The 16,851-nt window shown below is 43.9% G+C and overlaps 1 protein-coding gene across 1 annotated transcript in view; it reads right to left on the bottom strand.

Annotated features, from left to right (window-relative positions):
* Nucleotides 1-40: 40 nt before the first annotated feature.
* The window catches only part of LOC144152487 (uncharacterized), a 38,597-nt gene continuing 21,786 nt past the window's right edge, over nt 41-16,851 (bottom strand). Inside the window, exons 4-6 of the mRNA XM_077683765.1 lie at nt 16,269-16,357; nt 11,178-11,267; nt 41-229 (exon numbers count right to left, since the gene is read on the bottom strand). Of these exons, the coding sequence (XP_077539891.1) occupies nt 152-229; nt 11,178-11,267; nt 16,269-16,357 (257 nt within the window). The 3' untranslated portion in view covers nt 41-151. The remainder of the gene's footprint in view (nt 230-11,177; nt 11,268-16,268; nt 16,358-16,851) is intronic.

The raw sequence follows: 16,851 nt of genomic DNA, 5'->3' as shown, positions 1-16,851 counted from the left end.
CGCTTGTTTTCCTATCCGTCATATATGCACCAACTGGCCCAGCAAGCTGCACTTCTTTATTATGTTGTCTTTTACAACTTCGACGTCGTCCCCGTCTCAAATTAATACAATTTTCAATGAACCAGATCTTCGTTCCAGGCTCCTTCCGTGGTTATTCGAAACAGATCGTCTTTGAATCCGCAACTTCTATGCATTGGTAGGGGCGGCAGCATTCGCTGGAAGAATAACACTGAAAAGGAAGCAAGTTTCTTTCAATCATTAAAAACACTGCGTGTTCATGTTCGAATACGGTGTGGTTTTGCAATACTTTTACATCGGGAAATTTCCATTCATATAAGCTGTCCGCCGATACAGCATGCGACAACATCTTGTGATAGCGAGAACTTAAGGGCGCATCTCATACTTTTAAAGCAAAGCTTCAGTAATCTCGGCGAGCAGTTTCGCCGTCGCGATCAATTTGACCTTCATTTGTCCGCAGCTGCGTCGTATCCTTGGCAATGCATCCCATGACGCACCGGGCCGAGCTCGGCCGACGGCCGCGTTCACCGCTGCCGTCGCCGCTGCCGGTTTGGCGCACGCGCTCTCCGCAGCTGGTTCACGCCTGACCACGTGACTCGCCGTGTGCATGTGAGCTCGGCCATGAATGAGAGCGAGGCCGGACCGTTTTCTGTGACTGTTGCGCCGAAGCTGGAGGCTTTGAGTCGTCGTGAGCAAGGGGGGTCTGACCGTCCCACGGATATGCCATCGTGCCGCTCGGCTCGGAAAACATAAGAAGCGGGGCCACAACCATAAAAACGGCAGGCTTTGGACAAAGTGTACAATAATTACAACTAATTCGAAGGTTAACGAAGTGAAAGCAATACTTAATCAGGCTTAGACAAGCTTTCGCTTTGCACATAGAGAGCTTAGCGAAGCCACCGCTATTTTTTTGCTACCAGATAGGCTCGCTCCAATATCTATAGTCACAATGCCTGAGTATCAATTGAATTCTCATGTCACAATTACGGCGGTTGTGGGACTGTTGTGCCTAGTTATTGTTGGTCAATAACCACAATGTCCGTTAGAAGTGTCTGTCAGATGTTCGCAAATGATGCTGAGACAGACAGCAGTGAGTTTTCTTTCCAGGTCTGCGTAGAGCGCGGTAGCGCAACTTGCGCTAAACGTCACTGGTGTTTGAAGCAGGAGTTGTTGAGTTCTGAAGACGTTTCCTAACCTTCGAAGCTGTACTTCCCAAGGTAGCTTAGGTTCTTGGGTTATTAATACTGCACATGCGGCTCGCGTATGTCCATATATCCCGTGTTGCCGGGAACTAGATACCGTTAACGCCGTTAGTGGCAACTGTGCGCACTGATTGCCACCTATAGTAATTTTCACGAAACCTCACCACAATAATCTATTTATGTCAATTTGGAACTGAGTAAAAAGTCAGCCCATTTGACTTTAAAATACAAGGAAGTCTAAGCAAGAGTCCTAAGACCGGTAAAGAAAATCGCAAGCCACAACTTCAGTGTAGGCCCGGTACGCTCCGGAACCCAGATAGGACAGGGAGTTGCTTAAGCATTTTTCTACTATTACTTCAGCTAGACCGCACCATTTGGTAAACATTAATGGCTGTCGGTCCCGGTTGACACAGAAAGAATATTCTAAAAAGGCATATCAACATGGATTCCCAATGAAATGAGCCATTGTTTTAAGTAACGGGCAGAGTATACTGGGAGTAGTATTTTCGTCTGTTTTCCCGCTGGATGTCACGTGAAAGGGACAGAGTGTTTGCCTGAGACATTTTTTACAGCAGAGCTTATTTAGGGCCTCGCAATGTCCGGCGATCACGCCAGTGACAGCAGGCGAAGGTGCTCCGCAGGGCCGACAGATGGCGCCGCCACCTCGGCGGTTGTCCATGCGCGATCTGTGCACGCGACGCAGGTCCACATCCGTATATATGCACCGTTAAGCTACCAGACATCTGTGTGCGAGCTTCGAGTACAGCCGGTAAAAGGCTTGTCTATAACACAGCGTTCGTACTCTCAGCCCTATCCTGCCCCGCCGGAGCGGGATTTGAATAAAACTACTGCGGAATTCTGAAGTCTTAGCCCTTCGCTTTTGCCTCCGACATGTTTGGAACGAGTATGTTTCGGCAGTTTTCGGATGTAGCGGGTTGAAGTTGAAATCGCTGTTATAGACAAGCGTTTTACCGGCTGTACGTGCATACCACGGCAAGGGGCGTTATGAGCGACCGTTGCTTCTGCGGGAGGGGACCACCATGGTGCCCAAGACATCTCCGCTGTTTCAGCAGTTTTTACAGTCATTGAACTGGCTTTAATTTCGTATCAACGCGAATTGGGTGGTATGAAGCACCGTGGAAGGTTCAAAATCCACAACTAGGAACGATACCCGTTGGCGCGATAAACGTCGGCTGAAGATGAAAAAAGTTGTGCTGGAATTTCGGGGAAACTGTCAGTGCATTTGTAAGGCTTGAATTGGACTGCTAAGCGCTGATGAGCAAAAAATTACACCAGGGCTTCAATAAAACGCAAGAGATGACGATTAAAATTTTGGAGCTTTTTATTTAGCTTCTTAAAGGTTTCTTGGTTTAATGAAGACAACGCCGACGTATCCGAATATTATTCCGGCTGCGGAGTGTCGCGCGGATCCTTGCTGTGCGGTCCGCTTAATTATTTGAAAATGTGGTCACATCCCCTGCTAGCTAGTAGGTTATCCTGCCGGGCTTCCCTTTCAAACCTGCGCGTGTACTTTGCTCACTGACTTTCTTCTGGCTGCCTTGTATTAACGACCCCGTGTTTTTATTTCTTAGGTATTTTTCACGGGTCTCTTTCCCTCTTTGCTTCCTTTTATCACGTTGTTTATTTCTACAGCTGTTTTGTTACTTTTTCCCACCACATCTCATTTCCTCGCAGTTTCTTTATACTTGTATATATTCTACCCGATATTGTTTTCCTGCATTTATATACAAAAAATATTTCTTTTGATATCCTGAGAATAGTTTTCTTGGTAAGCGTTCCTATTCTGGACAACCCACCCCGAGTGAACAACATATTTTTTTCTTTTTATTCCCCCCCCCCTTCCCACTCACACTGCTGTTTGCTTACTTCCGACCTGTCGACGAAGGTGGTCGCCTTAATTATGGTAATTACAATCCTTTTAGTGGCACATTGTATACTTTATCTCATGGAACCGATCTCGGACTACCTAAGGGATATTATAGCTTCACGGTAACGGACAGCTGAAGACACACACCGTTCGCGGACGCTTCTCTAACTGTTGTAATTGCGTTAATTGCGTCATGTTTATTTCGGATATGCATTATGGTATTACGTCATCATGAGCAATTTTGTTTTGTACTCTTTGCAGGATTATTAACGACTTCAATCGTTCGTTCACGCGTAGGTTTTGCGAAAATATGCAAGAAAAAGTATAGTTTTCCCGCTTACTCGATATTCAGATGCACGTCATTTTTTTTCAACCAGGAGGATAATCTGAAGAAAACGGCACTTTTAACGGACCTTTCTGCTCACAAAATACACGTAAATGCTCTAAAAAGTGCGAGGAAAGTCTATGTAGTCTGGTAAGGCAATTCAACCTAGTTTACAACTCACTTCTGTGTCGCTTTAACTGTTACACTCTACAACGGTAAGTAGTTACACGATGTTTGTCAGTTTAGAAGTTACTCCATGGGTAATTTAGTGTCCTTAAGGAATAAAACAGTCACGTTGACGATACTCGTAAAGCGGAAATGATGATGATTTGTGTTTAGGTGCCTATTTAATATTCTGAGTTAGCGACACCAGTGAGAACGAGGGTTACGGCAACTGACTGGCTACGTTTCGGCATAGGTGATGTCGGTGATTGTAGTGGTTAAAAGACAGCTGGTAGCGCGCCTCTCGGAGGTGCGATTTAAATTAAGCGGAGTGGTCAATAAAAAATGGACTGGGAGCTTAAAGGATGGGCCCACATGCTGGGTTTATAATGAGATCTCCGCTGGGGTGGTCGTGTTTTTCTTGGACAAGCTATAGCATTTGATTGTTTCCGTTGAATGTTTAAATGTAGAGACTGAGACAAGACTCGAACCGGTCACATCACTAGTTTGTGCATTGCTTTACCATTTGTCAATGCGAACATTCGCAGTCGTAGTCTTTAGGGAATATTGGGCTGGATTTAAAAGCTCTAATTTTCAGCGTGGTGAGTTTGCAAGACTTAACAGCTTTAACGTGCGCCGAAATCTCGTACACACGGGCGTTTTTGCTTTTCGCCTCCATCAGAAAAGCGGCAGCAGCGGCCGGGAATGGAACCCGCGACCTCGTGCTCAGCAGCGCAACGCCTTAGCCGCTGAGCCACCGCAGCGAGTCAAGCCCTCTTAATTTAAGGTTTGTCCTCAAGATTTCTCTAACATGGCGACGTTTCGGAGACTTGGCTTTTTACTGCCCCAATGGAAACAGCTCACTTTAAAATGTGCTTCCTCTGGGTGCGCGGGAAAGGTTCTAAAGGTGCGTTGGTATAGCGAGTGATTGTGGCTGCGTGTCTACCGACAACATTGCCACGCGGACACCCGATAAGCGGGCAATCCCGTGCTTGTGAATACCGGCCATCGCTCCCTCAACCCTGTGCAAACTGCGCGCGAAGATTACGTACCATGTGTGGTGAACCGCTGATAGCTCGAAGATGAAAAGATAAGACAGAGTGTGTCCAGTGCGGGTGGCCTGAGTCAGTCAATTTTTGTTGAGACCGACCGTCCAAGTAGCTCCGCTAATTGACTTCTCCCATCAAACGGCCTGCCTTATTAAAATTGTATCACGGTCTTGCTGTTTACGCCAGCGTCTATTGGAGTGCGGCACGTGTAACAACCGACGCATGCACTACTGACGACGACGACGACAGAGTTGGTGGCACGTGAACACTACCCGAGCTATCGGGCGTTCGATAAGCGGTGCGTATACACAACGGGGAGATTGCTGTGCTGAGGGAGCAATGCTGGAACCTCAAAAACATGCCTCGAGCGGGGAATTGCCCGGCTTATTCGGTATACACGGACAATATGTTGCCGCGTGTTCATTGCCACCATCGCGATGCTCGCAATGCCAAATACAGGTTTCCAAAAAAAAAGAAAACAATGCTTTTACCGGTTTACATGTTATCGGGTATCGAACCACTGCGTTTCTGCATACGAACCTCGAATAGTCATTGCTCGGCCACAAGCCATCATCTTGTTACAACGTCCGGAAAAATTAACGCGCTCACACCAAGAGATTACACTCCCGGCATGGCACTTCACAATTATTTCACAGAGGTATAATATCTACAAAGAAATAAAGGCCTCCGCAATATCGAAACTTGGAAAAAATCTGTAGAAATTTAGAGAATTGTCTACAAATGCGGAGAATTGTTGTGCCGCTTACCTAGAGGCCGATTAATTTAGAGCCAAACATGGCTCTAGAAGTTGAATTTAGAAGTTGAATCTAGAAGTTGAATCTAGAAGTTGAAAGAAGTTGAATTGTTTTGTTCTTTTTAAGTTTTAGTTTATTTCTTTTCGCCAATGACGCTAATTTATGCCATTATAGTCACGAAGTGCCTTTACTTCGCGAATAATCTTCTTTTTTCTGAAGACGCAATGTGTACTGCAGAGTTGTACTAATTATCCCCATTTGCCCCATTATAACGAATAGAGGTGTTACTTCCGCCAAATCCGAATTTCTGTGGAAATGCAGGGGTGTTACTCGGTCCTGGCTGTAAAGGTACTCGGCAAAGAATGCTACACATTTCAGTGTTGAATGCGCAAACTACGCGAAGAGGATGAAAGAAGACGAGACAATGGGCAAACTTGCACCTAACTTTATTAATTAAGGAGAAACGCGTTTTTACATACACCAAATCATCACGTCACCTTACACTATATTTCACACAGCACTACTGGGGACGTGTTGAGACTGTTCAGTCATGCATCCCCTTCTCTTAAAAAGTGCACTTCTTTCTCGGTGAGCGTGAGGGAGGGCATACTCGTACAATTATCACCGGCACGTGTGATATCATGAGCCTCAATAATCTTCATAATACCGTTGCCTCAACTAACGATTGCGTGAGCACGCTAACAATGTGCGTAACGGCACAACCGGACACTTGGCCGCCCACTGTCGGGACCATGGTTGTACGCGTTTGTATGATAAGAGCAGCATTATCGCCGAACACAGCAGTCAACGGACTCGGGAGATTATTGAGGCACATGAGATCACACGTGCCGGTGATAATTCTGCGAGTATGACCTCCCTCACGCTCACCGAGAAAGAAGTGCACTTTTTAAGGCACGGCGATGGTTTGTAATGACTGTACAGTATATACACGTTTAGTGTCGTGTGAAAGATTGTGTAAGGTGATGTGATGATTTTTGTGTGAAGAAAACGCGTTTCTTCCTAATAAAGTCAGTTGCAAGTTTTTGCATTGTCTAGTCTTCTTTCGTCGTCTTCGTATAGTTTGCGCATTGAACGTTCAAATATTATACGCCAACTCGCCCAAACTTATACCTTGCTACGCATTAAAAAACACAAGCCAGGGAAACGCCGCGGGCAGTGTTCTCCTCTTGCGGTGGCACAGGGCACGGAGATTGTAGTCGGGGAGGTTGCTTTGTTTTCTTAAAGGGATACTGAAGTTATTTGTAAACATTGTCGTATTACTTGCGCAACTTCAAGTCTGCTGTCCCAATGCCACGTTTCGACCACTGTGGGTGCGTTTACGCGAATTAATTTAGTAAAAATTTAATTTGAAAGTGCTTTCGTCCTCTCTGCATCCTCCGTGCTCATTTAATATTCCGTTTCGTATGACGCACACTCTCGGCGGCTTCGTTTTACGGCGCTTACTGCGCGGCTCGCCGACCGTCCGGCAGCCTGTCGGCCGGCCACCCGCGGGTCGTGGCAGTTCGTTCACTCAATTAAAACTATGACACTATAAGGCTTGTGCCCGGAAGAATGTGTCTTTAGTTTGACAGTTTGTAGACTGTATGAAGCTTAGCAAAGTCAATGAAATCAAAGGATTCGCCTGCGACACTTTGCTGACTCCGCTTCACTGGAGCAGTAAGCTGCGTACGCCTACGCGACTGGTGTGATAGTATAAAATCTCAGGCCAAGAAAGGGAGGGAGAAGATTCCGCCAACTTTATATAGGTCAGAAGGAATTAAAACCAATCGGAACTTTTATTAAACCGCAAAAACAAGGTACGAAAATCAATTTTCGCGCATTGTGAACTAGCACAGCGGTCAGAAATACGACAGCACATTTTCGATCGCTTTTTGCTGCCTGAGGAACGCAGTCGCTAGTGCTGAGATATTTGTGGGTATTTGGGGAAATCTCAATGCGGAAGCTTTATTCAACAAATACTAAGAAATAAAAGCTCTGTACAACAGATACTTTTTATTTCTTTTCCGGAAACCGCGCTGATAGGGACGAGTGGTCTGAAGCACTGGATGTCCTCAGCCGGGTTGAGCATGTTGGAATCCCCGACTGAGTGCGTTTTTTAGTTGATTTTTTAGGTAATGTTTTCTATACTGCATATATCGTCTTGCCCTGCAACTTTCATTACTCCACAAGCGAGGTGGCAGACTGCGTGCAGGGTGACAGGCTGACAGTGACAGTGACAGGGTGACCCTGTCACCCTGTCACTGTCACCCTGACAGTGACAGGGTGACAGGTGACAGGCGTGCAGGGTGACAGGGTGACACTGACAGGCTGGCGAGTTCTCGTTTTCGTAATGTTGACATAAGGAACGACTGCTATCAGGCAAAGTGTTTATCGGGACATGGACGAACCAGGAAGGCTACGAAGGGAGGGATGAACCTCCTCGATGTTGAGTGCTTCCTATGACGTGGAGGGCGTTTACACTCACCGCGACCGCATCCTTCAGTTGGCGGGTGTTGGCGTGTCGCAGCGTCACGGTTTGAAAAATAGCACACAAGGTGAACGCGAGGCAGCACGCATGCGCATAATACCAGTGACTGGTACAATATTTACCCACCGCTACAGCAAGAAGGGCTAGAAGCTGGGTCGCGTGCCGTCATGGGTACTTGCTCATTAACGGAGACCAGATCATGCGAAAGCGCAATTACTGTTGTCCCCAGTTGAGGAAAATGGGATGACAAATGCCATTTTTTAATGCGTAGAATTCTTTGCCGAGTGCCCCCGCAGCCAGGAACGTGCAACGCCCTGCATTTTCACAATAATGTAGATTTCTTGAAAGTTCCATCTGTAATATAGCGTAAATGGAGATATTGGTCCAAGAAAAATTTTGAAAAACTAAAAAATTAAAAAAATAATTACTGAAAATTGCGAACCGTGTAACGCCCTGCATTTCCACAATAATGCTGATGTCGCGAACTTTCCAAAATGTAATCCTTATAATAACATAAACGGAGATAGTTGGCATGACAAAATTTTGAAAAACTAAAAATTAAGAAAAATATTTAAAAAAACAATACGGAAAATTGGAAAAACGCATAACGCTTGGAATTTCCACAATAATGCAGATTTCGCAGGAATGTCACCTGTATAATCGCTATAATAGCGTAAATTGGAGAAAATTATTCGAACTAAAGTTTTAAAAACTAAAAAAATACGAAAAATGTTAAATAATTACAGAAAATTGCGAACCCTGTGAGGCTCTGATTTTCCACAATAATGCAGATTTTGCGAAAGTTCAAAATGTAATCCTTATGATAACGTAAATTGAGATAATTGGTATGACGAAATGTTGAAAAACTAAAAAACATGAAAAAATACTAAAAATTTTCGTCATATGGCAAAACGTATAAGGCATGGCATTTCCATAATAATCCAGATTTCGCAAAAGTTTCACGTGTAATCGTTGCACTAGCGTAATTGGAGATAACTGGTTAAACGAAATGTCGAAAAACTAAAATACTAATAAAAATATAAAAAAATACGGAAAATGGCGAACCGTGTAACGGATGGCATTTACACAATAAGGCACATTTCGTAAAAGTTTCACCGGTAATCGTTATAATAGCGTAAATGGATATAATTGGTCGAACAAAATTTTGAGAAACTACACAATAAGAAAAATATAAAGTAATTACGGAAAATGGCGAACCGTGTAACGCCCTGCATTTCCACAAGAATGCAGATTTCGGGAAAGTTCCATTTGTAGCCGCTATAACAGTGTAAATGGAGACAGTTGGTCGAACGAAATTAAAAAAAAATTATAAATAATAAAAATATAAAAATAGGGAGAATGGGAAATCATATAACGACCTCCATTTCCACAATAATAGAGATTTTGCGGACGTTGCACCTGTAATTGTTATATTAGCGTAAATGAGATAACTGGTAGAAAGAAAATTTGAAACACCAAAAAATAACAGATTTGAAAAAATTACAAAAAATGGCGAACCATGTAACGCCCGGCATTTCCAGCATAATGCAGATTTCACGAATGTTCACTTGGACTCGTTCTAATCGCCTCAATGGAGATAATTGAGCGGACAGGATTAAAAAAAAATCGCTTTTCTGATGGAGGCGAAAAGCAAAAATGCCCGTGTGTACGAGATTTGGGCGCACGTTAAAGATCCCCAGGTGGTCAAAACTATTTCGGAGCCCTCCACTACGGCGCGCCTCATCGCCTGCGTTGCGTCGGCGCGTTAGACCCGACATTCAATCAATCAGGATTAAAAAAAAACAACAAAAAAATTCTGCTCTCAAAAACTCACACTCAAGACAGGCGGTATAAGAATGCTACGCATTAGTAGATAATTCTCTGAATTTCTGCAAATTTTTTTCACCGACAAAGCGAGTGCGAGATGTTCACTTCAATCCTCAGACAGACCTGCTAAATAATTTTTTCACATGAGCCAACAAGATTTTTTTTAGCTTTGAGGCTCAAGAAAACTAATCACCTTGAGGGCATAAAATTTCACCCTAATGACATGTTTGTGTTGCTCAGTGCACAGGATGGACGATGAAGCTGGATGTAAACCATATTTACTGTATTGACCCTTCTTATAAACGCATTGGCAGTAGCCGCCAAAACCGTTGTTTTATTAAAGTGAAGTTTCCTGTGCCTCACTGACGGCGTCCGATGTCGTACCAAAACGCATTGCAGGAAAGACAACTTTACCCAATGGGTTTCACAAAGCGACGACGATGACGAAGACGACGATGATGCTGTTGATAAGCGAAAGTACATGACGCGCCTCCAGAAAAAAAAAAGAAAAAAACGGTACCCGTGGTCGAAGTCGCAGCTGGGGTCATCGTGTTACGAAGCCGACATCTATACGATTGCGCAATTCTCGGAACGTCGCAGCAGTTTGGAATTAGGACTTAGAGTTTGGCTCAGGTTTCATGGGAGAAAGCTTCGCGCTTTAATAACCAACTATCTCACAAGAAAACGGCTTTGATTTTTTTTGTCATCGTCGTCGTCTTCGCGGAAGACTGCGGAAGAAGCTGAATGTAAAGCATCCCAACTGTTTCTATCGTCGCTGTTGTTAGCGCACGAGATCGCCCGCGAAGCTAACCGTAAATCGACATATTTGACTCCGCCTTGCTGCAATGGCACCTTAGTCACGGAAAGACGTGCGAGTTATTGTTTCTTTATTTTTCTACTGCCCGCTGGGCTCACGTTGTCAGCACGATGATACATAAGCACAGAAAAGGTCACATGCTCACTGTCATGTGGAACGCCGGTTTAAACCATTGGAAAGTCTGTAATGTTAATCATGGCTCGGACAACACAAAAAAAAAATTTCGCTGTGTGTTATTACAACAATCGATGTGCTATATTCAGCCTAACAGGTCACACCCACACAGTAACATGTATTCCTCATATTATCAGAGGATTCAAACACAGTAGTGGGTGCCTAAGTTTGTTTGCGCGTTAACGAAATAGAAAAAACACCTTTCGTGCCCCTCCTGAAATGTGATGAGACTCAGGATTAATTGAATACTGACAACTAAAGCACTCTCCTGTCACGTTCTCTTACCACGCTGCACAAAAGCTCACCGGGAAACCCGGGACACATACTACGGTAATGCGCCTTTAACTGCCACAAATCCGTCGCCTTTCGTTAAAGTTGGCATGAAGAGAGGCATAGTGCTAGGGTTGGCAAGCAAAGCAGGAGTAAACCCTTGGCAGGTATTTATGAAGTTAATATTAAACAGACCACTTACGGGATCTCCATAACCGCGGCATCCGCTTCGACCTCCTGGGGCTGAAGATGGAGATTCGACCGGATAATCATCATAGATTGGTGGACGAACCTGAAATAAATTGAGTATAACTTATAATCGTGCTTCTGGAATTTCTTTGTCGCGTAAGTTCAATTACGACAAACTTTTACCAAAAATGTCGGAATGCGACATTATCTCAACCTCGGCAGGTTTTATTCACTGCCCCTTGGGATTAGGAATGGGGAGATTCGGGTCAGTTTTCTGGTAAAATAAATTTGTTCAGTGCCACTGTTTGATAGCCACAATACCTGAACTGCTTCGCTCTGGTACTGTCACTTTGTTTGGAACGGCGTCGATTGTCTTTTACAACTTAAAAACAGCTAGCAGTACATGGTTCACCGTAAGTGCTTACACCAAGTGTTATGCAGGAATAGGCCACGCAGAATAGGTAACGATCGCCGATTCTGCTTGTGCAACTTCAGTAAGCAAGCATACAGTCATCACGAAGTCACTTTAAGCGTGCGCATGATGTGCGCCTTTTAGGCGTGCGCATGAATTCCCTCTCCAGTTCACATTAAAAAGTTCTCTCTCTCTGTCTCTGCCTCTATTTCAGGTGGAAAGGGAGTGATGCACGCTTGTAGGCGAATGTCACCTAATTCAAGCCTTTTTCCTTTACATTAAAAAGTTAAGACCAATGTTTTTTTTTGGAAACTTTATATCATGTCGCCTCTTTACAGCGAAAACATTATGTACCCTATGATGAGGAAACCATATTTTGTGAGTACAAATGAAGCCAGAACCTTCGAGGTGTCACCTTATCAAAAAATTAACCGCGTATCTGCTCACTTCGGTGCAAATGTAAAACAAAAACGATAGTCCTCGGCCGCCCCTGAAATGTAAATGCCTTTCTCTCCCCCCCCCCCCCCATGTCTCATACCCTGCCCTCCCGTGTCACTCCCCCCACGATAAACAAAGTGGAGTATTGGGCAAGTAAATTCAATTTTCCCGCGTTTTACTGCTCGCGTCCAATCAACTAGAAGCATTCGTTGCTGTTGGACTTCTTGGAATAACGCCATGAGGACTAGGCTCGGGCGCAAGCGATTTTTGGGATTTTGGGTCAGAACATTGTTTCTAACGCATATTTTTAACTTGCTGTAACAAAAAATCAAACAGGCATGTATTTTTAATAAAGCAACATTTTAAATACCACTTCCCTATTGATGTGTTGCCTGAATCATGGATCATGTTTTCTTTTTTCAGAACAATGTTGACAAGCAGGAGGTGCGTTTGTGGAGTAAGTGGTTTGGAAATGTGTTCGAGAATTCTTTTAAGGTTTAGACGAATGGCTCAATCGAGTGACAGGCATACAAACAGACAGACCGAACATGTTGCGTTCAAGTAGCCCCTCCCCCCCCCCCGAAAAAAAAAAAAAAACAATAAAGCTATCTTCTTTAAAAATCGTTATAAGGACGGGGATGACGTCGAGGTACAGGCGGTGACAAGGAAGTGACTTTCCCACTGGTTTGCGCCGACGCCAAGCGGACCATTACTATAGCAGTAGCTAAATATGCAGGAAGGATAAGAATGAGGTGGCGTGCATTTGGGAAGCATTCTGAGATAATGAATTGCAGCCTACCATTGTCCCCGAAGAAGAAAGTGTATGGGAGCTGCATTTCACCGGTACTCACCTACGGGACAGAATCTTTGAAGGCTAACTAAAAAGGGTTCAACTTAAATTGAGGACGACCGAGCGAGCAATGGAACGGAAAATGATAGGTGCAACATTAAGGGACAAGAAGAGAGCGGAGTGGGTCAGGGAACAAACGCGTGTCAAGCACATATCAGTAGAAATGAAGCAGAAGAAACGGGTGTGGGCAGGGCACGTAACGCGAAGGCAAGATAACCGTTGGCCATTAAGGGTAGCAGAGTGGATCCCTAGAGAAGTCAAGAATGGCAGGGGGTGGCAGAAAGTTAGATGAGCAGATGAGATCAAGGAATTTGCAGGGATAAATTGGCCGCAGTTAGCACAGCACGGGGATAATTGTGGATCTATAAGATAGCCCATTTCCCTGCTGCTGCTGTTGCTGTTGTTGTTGTTGTTGTTGCTGCTGCTGCTGCTGCTGCTGCTGCTGCTGCTGCTGCTGCTGCTGCTGATTATAATGATGGTGGTGGGGATGATGATGAAAATATGCAGAAAGGAATGCCAAGAGGCAGAAAAGTTCCTCCGGGCACATAAGAAGGCTTGCATAGTTTGAATAAGAAAGCATTGTCTTTTTACGGGGGCACCTTTCTGGTACGCACGATCACGGCAATGCTGATTTATTGATTCCGCCACAGTAAGTATTCGTAACTTCCTAAGGTCGAGTTGCGAGTGGTTTGCAGTCTAGTCTGGTATGAAATGGCGGCAAACAAAGGAATCCGAAGAGACACGCACAAACACGAGGTGTCATTTACGAAGTCACTGAGAAACGCTATAAGGGGAAGCAATACTGCCTTTGAATTCACAGCACTAAGCAGACTGCTATGAATGCGAAACTGTAAGTGCTTGTAAGAATTTTTACATGAAATTTAAGTTTGATGTCAGTTGGAAAAAGTGTAGTATTAGCAAGCGCACGTACTGATGAGACGTGAACATCATGAGAGCTGCCATACATTACGTAGCGTCTGGAATACTTAGTTTATATCAGTCCCTGCCTTTACTTAGTCGTGGAAAGTTGCATTGACAGGTTCGCACTAAACTTGAATGCCTTTTTCAAAGTGTGTTTCCCCATGCTTGTTGAAAATATATTTTTACGAATTCGATGTCCAGAAAAAAGAGTGCGATATTCCTAAACTACCCGAGAAATGCTATGTCCTGAGTATATAACTAACATCCGAAGGCTGCCACGTCCCGAAATACATAAACTTCATAAACAAAGCATTGCTAAAAATCATATACAGGGCGTCCCAGCTATCATGCACCAAGATTAAAAAAAAACAGCAATGGCGTTACTCGAAGAAAACCTAGTGCATAATGTTTGCAGTACTGTGGAGAATCGGACAGTATTTTTTTGTTAATGAGACTTAACAAATTAATTGTAATTACTTATCTAACTCGAGAATTACTGTCCTAATCACTGAAGTGTCAATGAGGCACTTGCAGGTACCCACGAGGGGCATGTAATTGCGGTATTTTCAGCGACGAGGTAATTGAGCAATAATTAATTCTGACTGATAAAGAAAACCCACGAAATATGAAAAATACCACGTGACGACGCTTCCGCACGCATTGCGGAGCAGTGTCCCCAAATGAGCTGATTGAAAGCAACTGCTTCGCCTGTCATTCGACCTAAGCGACAGCGCATCACATAGATAATGGCATGCATGAAAGGAGCAGCAACAGCAAGATTCGTGGGGCGCATGTGCAGATTAGGCACAAACTCTTATAGCAATTTATTCTTTTTTTCTTTTGTTTATTTCATTCTGGCTAACTCAGAGCCAGCCCGTTTGAGGGCATTACTTTACGGTGCGCGCGGAGGCGCCGTCACGTGGTATTTTTTTTATATTTCGTGGGTTTTCTTTATCAGTCAGAATAAATGTGTACGCAATTAGTTCATCGCTGAAAACACCGCAGTTAGATGCCCCTCGTGGCGCCTACAAGTGCCTCATTGACACTTCAGTGATTAGGACAGTAATTCTCGAGTTAGATAACTAATTACAATTAATTAGTTAGGTCTCATAACGAAAAAAAAATGCTGCCCGCTTTTCAACATTACTGCAAACATTATGCGCTAGGTTTTCTTCGAGTAACCCCATTACTCTTTTTTAAAATCTTGGTGCATGATAGCTGGGACACCCTGTATAGTCTAGAGTGAGAGAATCATCGCTGAGTGATAGGAGGTGTCGTTTGGTGCACGTCAAGCATATTGTAAAACCACATGAGCTAGACAACTAAGTTGAAGCAGGTACATTGGTCATACGCACAGAATAACACCAATCTGTTGCAAAAATAAATTGCTATAACAAATACTAAGGTGGCAGGTGTCAAGATACCCCCAAACATATTTCACTACTTTAAGTAATTTCGCAAGATGATTTGCGGTTAATAATGCGCTGCGTTGTGTGCGTGGCAGACTGAGTTAACAGATATTGTGTTCTCCAGAATCCGCAAGTTGCCGTAAATTATTTCGGAGACTGCTGCACTGCTGAACAGTGCTCCGGTGGGAAATTTCCAGTTTAAGGTGAAGGTTTCAAATCCTTGGTAACCAATATAATTCCTGAACACGCGCACAAACAAGCATCCCGGTAGGTGGATGCGATGTCCTACGGAAGATTATGAAAAAATAATCTCTCGTATGCAAATCATTTGTTTAAAAGTGAGCTTCGGCAACGGAAAGCAACGGTACCCTGGAGAAATGGGGTAAGAATTTAGTCACAGCATATAAACACACAAAGTTCAAGAATCCTCAGTGTATTTGTTTTCTGCGAAAGTAACCATAATCAAATATAACGGCGCTGTTGTCAGCCTAATTGAAACAACAGAACAGATTACATGCAAGAGAGGTTACTAAACAATAGGTGCAGTGATTTGATCAGGCAAATGCAGAAATCTTAGATGTATAAACGTAAGGCCGATTGAAAAATATTAAACTGCTTTTTCATGATATCGGTAAACCATTGGAATTCTGAAAGAAAAAAATTACGCGCATTTCCTGAACAGACACCGAACAGTAAAAATCCGAACTCGAGGTAAAAAACCTTTTTTTTTCGGGCTTCTTGTTAAAGGTTGCACTCGCTGATATATCCAAATAGCCTTTTCTTACCTTGCTTAGGGAGCCCACTAGTTTTCACAGAGCGGGTGCGTGTATCTATATGCATACATACACGGTCAGATGACTCATAGGCTTCCAAAGACAAGTTTCCGCATAGGGCAGACAAATCTACGGCCCAAGTGCGTTTTTTACAATACCACCTGTTGGTCACAGCTGCACCTACTTCAGGCTTATGTAATTATCACCAGCACTTAATTTGGCGCTTGGTGGTGCGGTCGTTGCAATGAAAGGTTACTTCGAAGGGTGTTCTAATATATGTAAACACACTAAAAAATCTTACCTTGGCAGTAGCGATAGAGAGAACCAGCAGCACGAGCACCGCCGCAGGGACATTTCTGAGAGGACCATGCATGTCGCTGTTCCGGGTTGCTGTTAAAAATCGGCACAAAAAGTACAGCTCGAAGGATGCTGTATGGCTCTGAAAAAAGGAATGGCTGTATTGTATGAAACTAGGAAAAAAGATTGGCCGCGTATCTGCTTGTTTTGATCTCTGAAAATGACGTCAACAGGCGGAAGGTTTTCTGCTGCCCATGCACCTCCAACGTTACTCCTGCTCTCACCCTCTCTTATTCTCACGCTCTTTCCGCCTCTCTCCTCCCCTGAGGGATGCAACATAGGTATCTGCGTGAGTGCAGTGTTTGAGCATGCGTTGTTATCTCTGCACAAACAATGTGTCTAGGGCTATCAGTTTTAAACGACGTTATGACGTTTTTGGGGCTTAAAAGTGTAGTTTGCTTAATTAGTGGTAGGTGTAGTTGCGTACGCATAAGTGCGAAGATTGTAGAAGTGGTAGGTGTTCTGGCATGAATCAGTTTGGTTAAAAATGAGGAAATTGAAAATATTTAAGTGAGAAAAGCGAAAGT

This window comes from Haemaphysalis longicornis, unplaced genomic scaffold (assembly GCF_048455015.1).
Source record: "Haemaphysalis longicornis isolate Haplotype H1 unplaced genomic scaffold, Haemaphysalis longicornis Haplotype H1 scaffold_9, whole genome shotgun sequence".
Lineage (NCBI taxonomy): Eukaryota > Metazoa > Arthropoda > Arachnida > Ixodida > Ixodidae > Haemaphysalis > Haemaphysalis longicornis.
This window is presented reverse-complemented; position numbering and strand designations above follow the sequence as displayed.